Source organism: Ceratina calcarata, unplaced genomic scaffold, assembly GCF_001652005.2.
Source record: "Ceratina calcarata isolate Rehan_Ccalc_2016 unplaced genomic scaffold, ASM165200v1 scaffold379.2, whole genome shotgun sequence".
Classification (NCBI taxonomy): domain Eukaryota; kingdom Metazoa; phylum Arthropoda; class Insecta; order Hymenoptera; family Apidae; genus Ceratina; species Ceratina calcarata.
Genome location: NW_017161115.1, coordinates 678,790 through 694,350, shown reverse-complemented (window position 1 = coordinate 694,350; position 15,561 = coordinate 678,790). Strand labels below are relative to the sequence as shown.

General features: G+C 42.4%; 3 protein-coding genes across 8 annotated transcripts in view; 1 reads left to right on the top strand and 2 right to left on the bottom strand.

The window, feature by feature from the left end:
• Positions 1-263: 263 nt before the first annotated feature.
• On the bottom strand, positions 264-980 carry LOC108625874 (cysteine proteinase 4-like). Its single transcript, XM_026814348.1, has one exon. The coding sequence runs from the start codon at positions 978-980 to the stop codon at positions 264-266; it is 717 nt and encodes a 238-aa protein (XP_026670149.1).
• A 4,516-nt stretch (positions 981-5,496) lies between these two features.
• On the bottom strand, positions 5,497-6,226 carry LOC113464461 (uncharacterized). The gene is made up of 3 exons (XM_026814347.1): positions 6,042-6,226; positions 5,652-5,762; positions 5,497-5,572 (listed from the first exon to the last, which is right to left on the bottom strand). Exons 1-3 carry the CDS (start codon positions 6,224-6,226, stop codon positions 5,497-5,499), a joined length of 372 nt encoding a protein of 123 aa, XP_026670148.1.
• A 4,221-nt stretch (positions 6,227-10,447) lies between these two features.
• Positions 10,448-15,561, top strand: part of LOC108625896 (glutamate receptor ionotropic, kainate 2) — a 107,117-nt gene continuing 102,003 nt past the window's right edge. For all 6 annotated transcript variants that reach the window (XM_026814340.1, XM_026814337.1, XM_018026226.2 and 3 more), the window contains exon 1: positions 10,448-10,717. The gene's annotated coding sequence lies outside the window, so the exon portion shown is untranslated. The remainder of the gene's footprint in view (positions 10,718-15,561) is intronic.

Here is a 15,561-nt window from a genome sequence, read left to right as displayed (position 1 = left end):
TGACTGCGTGTACCACCGGCGGTACACGTGGCCTGACGATCAAGTTTTGGTCGATCCGATTTTTACCGTGTACCACCGGTGGTACACGTGGCACGGAACGTGTTAATCCGTCATTGGATAGGGAAATAAACATTCACGTTTTATATGCTGATATTTAGGCTTTATTATAATTTGATTTGCCGTATGCAAATCGAATACAATTTTATACTATAATTATAATCTTCAACTAGTGGTTCAGTTGTCTTCAACGTTAATTGTAATTCTTAATTTTGGACTAATCCCGGCAGGGGCAGAACAAGACCTCCATTCCCACCGAGTCCAGGAATCTGGGAAAGAATACCAGAGCCAGATGCACTCTGGGATGCACTCTGAGATGCGCTTCCACTGCCACCAGTCATTCCTCCAAGAATGGAAGGAACTTGGGAAAGAACACCAGAGCTAGATGCACTCTGAGATGAGCTGCCACTGCCACCAGTCATTCCTCCAAGAATAGAAGGAACTTGGGAAAGAACACCAGAGCCAGACGCACTCTCAGATGCGCTGCTACTGCCACTAGTCATTCCTCCAAAAATCGAAGGAACCTGAGAAAGGACACCAGAACTGGATGCACTCTCAGATGCACTTCCGCTGGCAGCGGCAATTCCATTAACAATCGAAGGGAGTTGAGAAAGAATAGGACTCGCTGCGTTGGTTGCGTCGGCTACACTCTCGCTGACAGAGCTGGCGCTGCTAACCACGTTCGAAGTGATCGAAGGAATTTGACTGATAATAGATCCAGCGTCACTTGCGCTGCTTTGACCACCGAGTGAGTTTAGGTTGAGCCATGGAAGTTGAGACCAAAACGAGACGTCTCCACTGAAGCCACTCAATACGTTGTTGAGTTGAGTCAATTGTGAAAGAAGCTGACTGAAGTCGAACCCTGGAGTAGTGGCGCTGTCAGATGTGGATTCAGTACTGAATAACGAAGTGATTGATTGCATTGGACTTTGACAGTTCAGCTCCAACAGTTGTCGAATTATTTTCAGTTGTTCCATTAACTCTGCGTGACTCGGTTCTCCGAGGAGTTCGCCACCCACCATGGACACATGATTCGTCTGAATGAGAGAAATAGATGTTTCATTAAAAAATTCAATAAATTTTCTTGAATGAATTATGCTACTTGAATGATACGAGGGTTAATAAAACACGGCACAGGCCATCTAATATTTCTCAGTTAATATGGAAAAATATCTTTCGTGATAAATGCATATCCCGACTCATTCGTTTCAATTCCGTTTACTACACGTAATACGTCAAAGTCATACGCATGTTTTCGCAGCAGAAACTAGTTCACTTACTTTCAGCAAGACGACGAGCAACAGAGACGTAGAAACGAATTTCATTCCGTTCATGATTCAAACCTCTGCGCGATCCGCTCGAATTTCACTTAATATCTGAGATTTCAGTGGACGTTCTCGAATGTCCAAATCGATTACAAGACCGCTTTTATATCTCCGACTTACGCTGAACCGTTCCATCTTCGCACGCGAATTACGAGATAACAAATATTGTGTATTTTCCGTTGTTCCATTATCCGCACGAATTTGATTGACGCAACGGTACTCACACAAATGAGAGCGCGATACAGCACGCGTCAGAATTTTCTTAAACGGACACACGCTACGTCGCAGGGGAAGAGAAATAAAACACGTTCAGAATTGTATGCATGTACATTGCGCGCTGACAGCGGGGTTTCACAATAACCATCGCGCCCCGTTACGGTTTTATATTTAGAGCAACCTTGATGAAAAAGTACACGTGCCGCTCGAAATACAACCGTCCGATTACAATTTAATAAAAACAAAACGAGATCATGTATACATTTATTGATCGAATCACGACAAAACGGGAACGGGGCTCGAATAACATTTTTTAATCGGCGCAACGCGCTGAAAAATTCATTTCTCTCGGACAAAACGAACCGTAAATAATATTAACTGGCATATTGTTTTACCGTGCAAACATTTTTCCACCTACCTGGGCAAAGGCAATCGATAGTCCTTTGTCGATGACTATGTTTATCACTATGAATAATGAAATGCAGAAATGAAATACATTTGTTACGAAAATCTGAATTTTCGTAAAAACTGGGAAATGTATTTATTCCATTGGAATAAGAAAATCGAATGAGCAAAATTTCATGGATACGTCAATTGAAAGACAAACTCTTCATTCAATTACAAAATGATTCTGTGCGATTTAATGAAAAACTGAATTCTTTCAACTCAATTAAAAATCAACCGTCCGGCGTTCAATCAGAAATTGGTTTCGAAATTGTTTTAACTGAATTTAATATGGACGATCCTTCAACGTTGAAGGGTCGAGCGCGGTTCGTTGGAGTTTTTTCTGAACTATTTCCAGCGTTCGATTACTATTTGAAAATCAGAAACCAGGCTATTAACAGCGGCCTGACCTAATTGATCCAGTTTTCGTTATCGACAAATATAAATGGTGCTCTAATGAATCGCGTGAAAGCATTTCCAACGCTCTGAATCTGATTACTTGGCACCCGGGGCTGCGCGGGGACGACGGGGAAATCGTGATTCGCTGCAATTCTGACTGCGTTAAATGAAACTCACATCCAGGATCACTGTTTAAGTGAACAATACTTGATTCAACGTACGCATAAACATCCTTTTCAAAATGGATAGCCCCGTTTAAGGATGTATTGACTATACNAATACATCCTTAATGAAACAGACGCTGGGAATGTAGCACCGATCCATCGAGATCATTCATGTACACTTTCACAGTACACTTTCCCTATAAAATGGAAATTCGTGTTGCAGTGTAATTGCAGATATCCATCATGATGTAGTTTAGGTGATTCGAGTCTATATTTGTCAAGAAGGAATCTCAATGACAAATCCTACGGAAATCATTCATATAACAAATCAAATCAAAAGAATGAACTGCGATTTAGTTGGATAAATAAACAATTCCATTTATAGAAAATTTATTGTTTCTTGTATGACAGGATAACAAGCAATGGTTACATCGTTCAGGAATCTATTAATCGACGAAGCAAAGTGGTCGTATTTTATCGGTCCGCGCGAGAATTGTGCGACGGGAATTAATTCGACACGTTCCATCCCCCGTTCTGCGACGCAAATACCGGCGAGCGCACGTGGACAACAATGAATCCCAATAAACGGGGCAATTTTACGGTAACACGGAGAAAACAGGAGAGGAGGGAGCGAAGCGGCCTGGTAATTCTCGTAATGGCGCGACACGCTCAACGGGGTCTCTAATGCACTCGGCAAAATAGAAATACGGGTCAGCAGCGATTCAAGAATTACAAAAATTAGCTTCGCCGTCTCATTTAAAAAGGATAAGGTATTAAGTGCATAGAAAATGTTCGCTCAAACGTACCTAATAGACAATTCCTATAAAACATTAGATATTATTCAAATGATTCGTGCCACTTTATGCATGACTAGAATTTGCATTTCACTTTTTCAAACATTGTAAATCTGCGTTCCTAATTTTTCAAGTATAAACTGTTTATATAATATATAAATATATATATATAAAAATAGTAAATCCTATTTAATGGACATTGACTTACTATGAAACATAATATAAATTATTAAAACACTGAAAGGAAAAACGGCGTTACACTGAGGCGGTTGATAGGAAATAACTTAACTCAATCTCGCTCTCAATTATTTATTTCACACGGACGATGGTACAGGACAGATTCCGATCCGGCGGCCTAAGACTAACTGACTCAATTAATGGTGACCCCGACGTGATATTCCGCACTTACATACTACATGGAAAGAAAGATAGTAGTAATGGAAGAAACGAAGAAGGAAAGTGGAAAAAACCGAAGAGAAAGTTAAAAGAGAAGAACAGTCCTTGAGGTCGCCCAGGTCTGGTCACCAAATGTGCTTGATGATAACCAGGCCCGGACGAACCCTTGAGAGCGGAGAAATCTGAAGAAAAGGCAGGAAATCGTAAATACTGAAGAAAGCTAGAAAAGAGAAAACTACAGAAAATAAAAATAAATATAATGAATTACGAATTCGTTGACGCAAGGGCGAATTGGCTGTTAATATACACGCCACAACACTAATTACTGAAATATGCATATGCACATAATTTCAGATCGAACATGTACAATAATGATCGATTGGGAGATCGGTTAATTTAGTTCACAGCTCGCGATTAAACTGGTCCCTTATCGGGATTGGAACCGTCGTGTTTTCCGGAACAGTTGGCCGGAAATTTATCGACCGGACGGACGGGGAGCAGTTGTAACTGCGCGTCTTGTCGCCCTATATTGTTTTTCCGTTATCTTTGGGAATGGTTTAGATTACTCGCGCTTCCGTAGTTGGCATTCGAAGCGAGGTGGCCGAGCGAAACAATTCCGGCACTAGGCGGGATGCAACGACGTCTCCCGTGTGCCAAGCGATAAGCCTCCGGGCCGAGCTTAAGCACAAAAGCACACTGGCTACTGTATAATGGAGAAGTGTTTTGCCTTCGGGAATATTACACCGACAGGAGTAAGCTATCGATCAGTCTAAAATTTATTTGGGCCTCGAAGCGAATTCCATGGCGAAAACGAGACGGTGGGGAACGATTCTTGCTGGTTCGTTAATTGAAGGATTCAAGGGAGTTTGATAGATCCTTCCGGAGGAAGGAAACGGTAGGAAATCTCGAGTTAACGTTTATTTAATGGAGACGGCGCGGTGCGGTGAACTGTTGGACGGGTACCGGCGTTATTTGAAAGTCAAATTAAACGAGTGAAGAAAGGATGGCAACGATCGTAACGAGAATGAATGGGAAACCGATGGCCGGGTATCGCTCGCGATCGATTCCAACAGCTGGAAACGGCGCCGCGAATTCGTTAAACCGAGGAACTGTAAATACCTGACAGGGTACATCCACTTTCACTTAGTACACGCTCAATTTAAATCATTAGTCAGTCATTTATTAAGCTGCTGCATATAAAATGTTTCCGTCAACTGCAGCAGGTGTAGTTCCCACAGGATATCGTGTGTCTAATTTGTATAATTTATCAGTTATCTCTATTCTATTCGAAATGATTAAATAATCTCATTATCCAACCCGTATCAAAGTTTGTGTTACATAATTTCATTTCGAGTGATTTCTCTCGATTAATTATAATAATCAACTGATTATATAATATTATAAACCTCGCTGACTAATTGAATTTATTTGATCTTCTATTCGCGAGAGATCACGCCGGTGGAACTGCAAGCTCATCAATGTAGAAGAATTTCGCACACGTCGCTGGAGATAGAGGAACTCCGTAACGGCTTGTATCGAATCTCCGGCACGTAGGAAGACGCAAACCGAGTTGAATTCGAGTACGTCGGTGTAGCGGTGCAGTCGCGAATTTCGGTTCTTATCGTGGCGTTGCGTCGTTATCACCGGTGGCTACCGCCTCGCGAAGTCACGAACGCTCGATGAATCTCCGTCTCTGATTGTCTATGCTACGTGATGTATCATCGCCACGTCGCACGCCTCTGTTTCCCGATCGGACTGGATTTCCAGATCACTTTTTCTTTAACAGAATCTTGATTGTTCGTTTAAAAAATTTTCTCATGTCGCTTTTACTAGATAGACTTGATTTTTCATTGTACCTTCGGTTAGTTCGTTTCAAAGGCAGCATTCCGTAGTCGACCTTTGATGTCGAATCGAGCGATGAAGATAATGCTCGTGTCTCCTGGCCGTGACCCGAGGCGATAGTATCTCTAAGGAGAGAAAAATAACCCGTTAACAAGGGGTAGGTGGAGCCTCGCGTGCGTCGAATCGAACCGTTCAAGGTGTCGATGCTAGTCGAAGAACTTTCACGTGTCGAAACTGTCGTTTACGTCAGAACGTTTTATATTTACTCGCACAGTTTTTAGTAATGATTCACTGAATGTTTTAAAGAGTCTAACTGGTCTGGGTATTGCTGAGAACGGTATTTAAAGACGTTCCACGTAGCTGAATCGATTTATTATCTTGCGGAGGGTGAGAAGGGGACTTACAAATTCGCTGGATTCACCGCGATGCACCTTGTCAGCCGGAAATCATGCTCCTCTTTGAAATTCCGCCCTAGAAATTCTACCCGGAGAATATCCGCATCCATCAACGTCCTTGCTTTTCTCAAATGCAAACTGATACTTTTCTCTCGTGGAACTTCGCCCATTAACATTCCCCTTTCCATTGACATAGTACTTACATCCAACGTTTATTTCCATACTATTTGCAGCAACAATTTATAACAGATAAACAATCTTTGATGTTGACATTTAATAAAAATTTAATATTAATTTTTTTACGAAGGATACAATCTGAGATTAATCTTAACACTTTCACAACGGCATGTTTGCTCAGTGAAACGTCGCCAGTGGCCGGCAATATTTTGGAAGAATTCATGAAATAATTAACATTATTATTATAAATCAATAATCAACATTATTATACATAAAGTTTTGCAAGTGGCTTGCCACTAGTACCACGTGAGAGTCACCGGCAAATAGCGTCTGGGCTATCAATGGTACCACGTGAGTGTCACCGGCAAATAACGACTGGCCTACCCATGACACCACATTGGTGTCAACGGTTGTGAAAGTGTTAAGAATTTGTTTATATTTATTGTTAACGCTAGTGAAACCGATTATTGTATTTCATTTTGTCTATTGCTCTTTCGGAAAGTAATTTCTTTCAACACGAATCTCCCTTGTCACGTTCGGCTACCATTAACAATGTTTTTTAATTCCCCGTGAAAAATATCCACGAGCGAAACCGTATTGAATTTCCGCTGTTTCCTATATTCCTACGCAACGCTTCCATGATATATTCGAGAGTCCAGGAAGAAGAGAGAGAGAGAGAGAGAAAGAGGCGTTTTAAGTGGTCGGAGGAACCATAAGTTAAACGGAACAGCATAAAAGGCTTGACGCGACACCAAACACGATGAGCAAACGGCCCATTTGTTTGCCGATTGATCGACGTTCCCCGAGTAGGTATATCGGCTTTAACTCGTCATTCCCGGTGCAATAAACAGTTTAACGCTTCGACACGTTGGCAAAAAATAGTGGCAAAAATAGAAGGACCAGTGATTGAAAAAGAATAATCCGACCGATCGACTGGGACGAATTAAACTTGCTGAATAATTAAAGATTCATTTATTATACTGTCGATGAGTCGTGAACGAAGATACCATCGAGCCACGATTTCATAATATCTTATCCTCTTTTCTGATTATTCGCTTATTACAATTATTTTCCAATACCGAAGGATTGTGCGAGCATTTTGAAAATTCCCAGAATAGCCAGTAAAAATCGGTTTAACGAGACAAGCGAGAAATCAAATACATATTGTTAAATGTCGATTTTCCAGCGATCGTGCAATAAACAGTTTTTTTAATTGAAAGAACGTTCAATCAGTTGAAATAAATGGGAGGCCGACTGGTTTACAGATAGGAGCGCGGCGGAACGGATTAAATTAACACAGGCCGGTGTAATATCGGGAAACGTTGAAAAACTCCGTTTCTAATATTCTCGCTTTACCGTTCATTATATCTCGGTTACCGTTGAGTTAAAAGCCGGCGCCGAGATTGCTGCAATTACGGTTAATTACACAACGGTAATTAGCAATTCCGTTTGGGGCGGGTCACATCTGCCGTGATATTGCAGCTCGTAGAAGCCGAACGACCGTCATCGTGCTCGCGTGCGTCGATCGCGAAAATGATATTTAACGGGCGGACGGATTTCATCCTGACTAACTAAGACCGGGTTATAAATTACACCGTACAACACGCCTATGGAGCGTATTCACCGCGACGCCAATTTGTTTCCCATTACGAGCTCGCAACGCTTTCTATTACAGACATAACGCAAACGGAATAATAATATTTCCTGATGTTAATCGAGCCGCGCAACTCGCGCGAAATTCTGAACGATACGGGAAGAAGCGGTTAATTAATCGAGTTGGCGATCGAAGGAGAAAGCCCGCCGCGTCGGGTTTACTCGCAAGAATAATACTAATATATTAACGTGTACGAACGTTTTACTGTGTTCGCAGAATGCTCTTTTGCAAATGCAGGAAAATTTGTTCGCGGCGCTCGAATTTCTTCTGGAGGCAAGCCGGAAAACAGCGGGGATTTCCGGCGGATATACCGCGGAATCCGGACGAGGACGGAAGTCGGATGCGGAAGTCACCGCTTTAAATAAGCTCGCAGTTTGCTTTCGCCTGCCAACAGCTCCTCCTACCATCGACGCTACTTTTTACTTTTAGTTCCTATCCCGAATACCTTTAAATTATTCAACTGTTGATATTAAAAACTCATCTATCATTTGGTAAAAAGAGATAATTATGAAGAATGTTTTTAAAAAGCCAGCAGTTCCTTATACAAATTAATTCAACACCCAAGAGTAACACTGGCGATGTTAATGACCTGGTCCGTCACGTTCACTATAAAATTCTTGCGGCACGTTTGTGGTAGTATGAAAAACGGGAAAAATAGAAATACCTCTACGCAACAATCCGAGTTTGAAAGAATCGGTGAAAGTTGAAATAGCGTTTGGCGGGTTCGAGCGCGTCGCCATCCTCCGGATATGCCGGCAACTGATGCCAGTCGTGCTGGAATCGTGGTTAACCCGTTTGCGAACGCGATTCCTACGGTTTATCAGCGGGTTCGTGTCCCAGCTGAAAGCGTGATAGTCCTGATCCGCGCGGAAATATAAATGTGCGGGACCTGTTGCGCACTGCTTGCGCCCCTACGCTGTTTGCACAGTGGTCGGCGCTAAAGTAAGTTAGGGCCGTGGTTATATTAGGAAGAAGTTTGGGGAGATCCTGAAAATCCCCGGCGATCAACCGGGTCGCTGGATTTAAGATCACACGACGTTTTATGGGGTTTCTAATTAAATCAGACCTGAGGTATCCACTAACTTTTTGATCATTTCACATCGTCTTTCATATTCAATGAATTTGAAATAAAAACTTGTTAGGTATGTGGAATAGAAACTTGATTTCGTTATTTCATTCTCGCAAATTACTTTCTGGTAAGATGGAAACTTCTCTTTTGGTTGAAAGTTATTACCGGGGAGATACGAGCGAGATGCGGGTATTCGAAAATCACGGGTGATAGAAGTACAAGCTATATAGGAGTAACTTGTTACCGAGGCTTAGGGGAGCTCGCTGAAATCTTCCAGTTTACGACGTGTCTTCCTTATTCCTGGTTGGTGTTCAGAGAATAAATAGTAAATTACGTAATAAGTGATAGATTTTTATATGCTACCTCGGCTCAACACAATTTCGCGTTTCATTCCGTTTGCACAATTTGTTGACTTTGACATGAATTCATTTTATTCTCGTCAATTCTATACATGAAATATTTGAACAGATTCAAGAAATTAATTGTACAATCATTTCTTAATTTATAAACACTGCCTGTTAATTTTCTATTTTTATTTAAAAAAAACAAGGGCTACGTGTTTCGAATTGTGGCTGGTTTACGACGGAGCAGGGGAGTAATAATAGAAGGGTCTATAAAATTTCGAAATTTGTCTCGGAATTAATCGGAACGAGTGCCGCTCGGAAACTCCCGTAAATCCGCGGAACGACTGTTCCTGTTTATAAAGCTTCTCGGAAGACAGCAAGCTGCGATGCAATTTTCATCCACTCGGGAGCAAAGGAGACTATTTACGTGGGACGCGTCGAATCGCGCTACATATTTAACGAACAGGATCGCGAACCAATCTGAATTCGCGACGCGAGAAAAACTGGCAAGGAGCAAACGCGTAATAATAACTCGCGTCGAAATTGAATTTTCGACGCCCCCTTGAAAAGTCGTTACTGTTTCCTGCCGGAGCTTTACGCCTTTCCAAGCTGCGACAAAAAAGGGTTAATATCCCTTCCAAGGTTATGGGCTATAAATCATACGCTGCCCAATTTGAATAATAAAAGGTCCATAAAAAAGTTGAGCATGCATTGTCTTTCGATTTTCACAATTTCGAAATCGTATCTCTAACGTAAATAATATTTCCAAATTATACACAAACCAAATGTGTGGCCTGCAAATTTATTCAATGGCGACAAGTTTAGAATTAGCCTGAAAGCTTGACAATTTTGATTTAAAGAGTTTAATCAGTTAAGTGTGTTTGACGACTATATACGTCATGGAAGAATGGCAGAATTTTGTGTTATGACGGCTATATCCGTCATCGCTTGATTATCGCGACACACACTGGGGCGCACTTTGCAAAATGATCGACACAGTTAACTGGTTAAAAAGCGTAAGGGAAGCGTCTGACCAGTACCCTGGCTATTCTACTTAAAGGAGCACGTGGCAGGGCGCACGCGTAGGAAGCTAGGCAGCACGTGGCCGGCTCGGGTCCGAGACTCGGTCGATTTCGGAGCGTTTCGTGAGTCGACGGCCGAAACACCGGCGGCAGTCGCGCGCCGGCCGCTGCCACGATAAGGTGTGTTTGTGTTTACGTTCGTCGCGATGAAAATTCGTCCGCCATAGAGGGGTTATGTTTACGCGTGCCGCGGGTACCCGAAGACCGACCACGCATGCCCTTCTGTGTCCACCTTTCCGAAAATCATCCGGCGATCGTCGTCACGTGTCGATTAATAAATCCTTCGTTTCGAATCGAATACGTGCCCTACGATACACGGATCTGCTCGGCGACACTTGACATCAGCCAGTGGACACTTGGTGAGTACCAATCCAACCATTTGTCACATCGCAGAACCATTTAAAAAATGGCTACTACCAAGTATAAATGTAGAATTTCTAACCCTATACGATAAGACACTCGGTTTTCGCTCGATTCTATCGATTTTTATTGACATCGTTGGTGAAAATATTCGATGTACTGATTTGCACTGAAGATTCAAATAGAATTCGATCTTTTGAGATCGATCGAGATGATACAGTCATTCTCTCTTCAATTGGAAAAACAACTGACAAAATGGAGTGAAATATTTTATATTACAACGTCTCTACATTTATTACAGTAATTTAATACTTGAAACACATCGTGTCCTCTATTCTCGTATGTATTTACAAAAACGTCACTTCTCGTTCACAAGTGTCTTTACGAGATACTCTCAGTAAAAGAGGCACGTAAACAGGACCAACATCTGTTGGTTTACGTAACTCCACTCACCGTAGTACGAAAGTTTGTTTGTTTTGCTTGCGGGCACATCAGTCGTTCTGTCACTGAATTTCCTTCTCGTTCACGCCGATATTCGCTGTCCCTTCCACGTGATCGAAACGCGATGCGGTTTATTTCGCCGTTTCGGCATTCGGTCACATCGACGTGGTAGAGGTTCGCTGGTAACAATGGCGCAAGTTTTAATATCCAGCGCTGGTCAGGCGTGTGCGGCCGGTGGAGATGTAAATTATGACGGACGTGTTTCGGACTTGGACCGCCAATAACAATTTTACAATTTCGGCCACTCGGCTCGCTCTCCTGCGCCGCGGACGCACCGGCCCGCGTAATGCGCGAATAAATTACCTCACCCGGAACGATACAAATGACGCCCCGAACCAACCAGTAATTACCCTCGCAATTTGTTTGAAAAAGTCCGCGTCACTAATTCACCCTCTGCACGCGCGAGCCGCACATGCATACGAACAAATACTTATTCGATTATATTATTTCATATTAATTCAGACCGCGCCTGTTAATCACCACTGATTATCTAATAATCTTCCATGCGTTTGACGCGTATTTCATATACGGTATCGCAAATATTTCCTGCGTACCGTTTGATTTCGATGAAAACCCATTAGTTGCACAACGGCTTCTATGCAGCGTGCGTACCTAGTTATGAACTGTTTCGTCGGGTCAAAAGGGAAGCTTCCTCGGCAGCTGGCAACACTTGCAACTTTCGGTCGAATTAAACTTGACGCCGTTCCCGCTCTCCGGAACGATCGGTGCGCAACGCGAAATTTCCCCGAGGGAGGAGGGAGGTGGGGTGAAAAAAGGAAAGGAGCCTCTGGTCCTTTATTAAATTTCCGCGGAGATCCGCGAAGCGTTGCCAGCTTTTTGGCTGTCTCCGAATTTATTAGACCATGTTTTTATTCGCAGTCACGGAATCGAGCCCGTCGCGCGCTGTCGCCGCCGAGTACCGGAGAGATAATAAAATAGTACTCGAAAATATCAGTCTCGTAATTCTCCGCGGGTCTTTGATTTATAACTGCGACTGGTAACAGTGTACCGAACTGAAATGTCCGAAAAAAAAAAGTGGGGGATGTAACGAGAACAACAGGCAGTAAATATGAATTTGAGTACGCGGGCTGGTGTTGATAGCTCCCAGCGACGAAGTATTAATGTATTTCACTCGGTCGTTGCGCGGACGAGCCGCGCCGCCTAATTTCGCGGATCCGCTCTCGACGGCACGTGACCAGATAGGCCGGACGATAAAAAAAGAAGGGACAATGCTCGCAATCGATGCCGCTATTGTAAGAGCTGACGTAACCACCTACCGGGCGAGCTTTCTGCAGAATCGCCCCTATAAGCGAAAATCAGTCCTCGTTCGATCGGCTCGCGGAATGTTGCGAAATTCCGGGACGATTCGGGTAGTAGCTTTTCATTACGCGAGATCGAATTCCAAAATCGACATTTCTGCTCTCATAGGCACTCGAACGAGGAAAAATGTTTTAAATATTTCACAGGATTTCGGATTTTCGAATGCACTTTGGATAGTTGCAGTTATTATTGAAATCGGTGAATACCTGAAGTAATTCGTGAATGTTTAGGACCGTATGATATATCACCGGCTGAGATGAGCATGCTTTTATCTGAAAAGAACGATGATCGATTCTAGCGAGGCTTTCAGGATGATTTCAACATGCTTCGAGTAATCATAAATCACAAAGAATGCTCGACTGACAAAGGTGCGAAGGGCTGGGATGCTACGGTTCGAGATAGATAAAAGCAGTGGGAAAAAAATAGATATTCAAAGAGCGTCGATCCATTCCTCCCCCCGTTTTTTTTTTCCTGTCTCTAATATCTGTTTCTCTTTATCAATCTGTGATTAAAAGCGTTCCTGCAGATAGAATTATCGTCGAACGACGTGATCGAGACAAATCGGAATTTCGAAATTCCTCCCATATTTCTCTTCGTTCTCTATGTTTGAATTTGATCGAATCATTCGTGACGCAAAAATACTTCGTACCAATATTATCTCACCGGACAAGGACGACGTTTGGTTCAGCGACGGTCGAATGTTTTTCCACGCAGAAAGAATAACGTATCGCCTTAATGCGTAACCGATGTTATTTTCGAAGAAGAATCGCAGGACGTCGAACAAAAACGTAGTTCGAACGCGACGCCGGACAGTCTGCGAACTGCTAACTGAAAATACATAACACGAAGTCGCATTATCGCCAAGAAACTCGTAACGGTTTGTCTCTTTCTTTAGTGAGACGAGAGAAGCCACGCAAGTTCCTTGAAATTTTTCTCCCAGCTCGCGAGAGCCAATCGTTACATTGAATTAAACTCGAATAAAATCCGAGCCAGCTAGTCGATGGTCGCGACGACCACGAGGCCGGTTCACGAGCTTGTTTTTCGAACCTAATGAGGTACTTCCATCGAATCTGCGATTTGTACTCCGCGGAATTGCCCGATAAAAGCGTAGACCAGGGAATTCTAACGACACATCGGATATGTTCAAAGAAATCCTTATAAATTATCATTCTGTGGTAAAGGAAATTGTAACTTGATAGGGACAAGGGAGTTGGCGATTATCTTGCCCGGGAAGTTAGTTTACCGTGGCCCGGCGCTCGGAGAGTGAAATAAATTGAACGAAATCCGTTAGACAAATTCCTGGCCGTCCGCTATCTACGGGGTCCACGGTAGCCAGAGGCTGATCCATTTATCGAGCCCGCGACGAAAATAGAGAGCGATCGTTTGCTCCCCTTATCCCAGATAAGTCGTTTAAAAAATCACTCGCCTGAAATCAATCTCACTACAAGCGTACCAAATAAATTTAAACCTGTTTCTCTTCGAACCACTTAATTACAGCATCTGTCGTTTCAAGTATTTATCGAAATCATTAATCATTGTACAATTACATTATTTCTTAACCATGTTACAGTATTATTTATTTTGTGTGACGATATTATTTTGTTATTATATATATATATGTATTGACGATATATATTGACGACAAAATATATATACAAAAACAATAAGAATTTCTTATCGAAATAAATTATGATCAATCGTTTAAGTAATTGTCCGATTTTTTTATAGACATACATTTACTGTAACGTTTGTAAACTCCCTTGCGTACGAGTACATGAAATTAGAGAACGCGGTAATTATTGGAGCGTGCGTTTAACGAATCAACGATTCATCATGAAACATTGTTCGTCGTTCATGAAAACACGCTTCATTTGCGTCCGGCGCAGCGCTTCGTTGCTAACGATTTTGAAAACGCGAGAACGGGCGAGCGAATTTTCTGTTTTGCAAATGCGTCGAGGAGCGGGGTGATAAATTCCGGGGTTGATAGAGAGCGCTTCAGGAGATCGCGCGCAAAATGTAAATTCAGCGACGAAGCACAATCGGCGCGGGCAATGAGAATCATTGAATCACGATGTAAACTGGAATGAAAACAAATTGAAACCAGGCTGACGCCTTCCGTTTTACATGATTTAAATAAGAAATTCATAATTTTCCATTCGATTCGTAGTTCTCACTATGTTTAATGAACATATCAATCCGCGGACGAGCGAATTATGTTTTAGTTTTGGAAACCAGAGTAATAATTAATGTATTCCCTGTCGGGTAAACGCCTTTCTTGTTGACGTAACGTGGCATAATTTATTCAGAACGAATCTGCCCGACGCGAGTAAATTCGGTAATCAGCAATCTGATTTCTCGCGCGCGCCGCATCTGTTCGGATTAATTCACGGTAATTAGTTGGTTGATTTGTAACGAATCTCAAAGCGACGTGCCGGCGACAGAGAACCGATGTTCATTCCGCGAGTTTTACCACTGTAATGATTATTTATGATCGCTGGATTGGCAATTACGGGCGCGTTTCATAAAGCGCGTGAATAATGCAACGAGAAATCTGGAGGATCGGGCTGCCATTAAAAGGTTCCATCAAGCGCTATAACCGCGGCGATGGTTTCCAAATGCTGCAGCATCCCGCGCAACATCTTAAATATTCCACAGGAGAGAAAAATTCAATTTGTCCATAAGCTCTTTTAATATCAAGCTAGTTTTATTCGAAACCTCTTGCGAGACCGCGCGTGGAAATGAGACCGCTTTGTGAAAAAATCAGGGACGAGCAAAAGTGGTCGTAACACTGGAAATCGTCCTCTCTCCTTTGGTTCAAATTTAATAACGCGTGTCATGAGTTTAAAACTGTTTTAATTAATAGTCTCTAGTTTAATGCATTTATGTAGTACAGAGAACATCTGCTGAAAACATACAAACTCTGTGTGCCTAAACCGCATCGTTTAATGTAATGAAATATTATATTTATTTCCTATAATAGTCACGCGATTAACACTAGAAAGACTGAAACTTAGTATATACC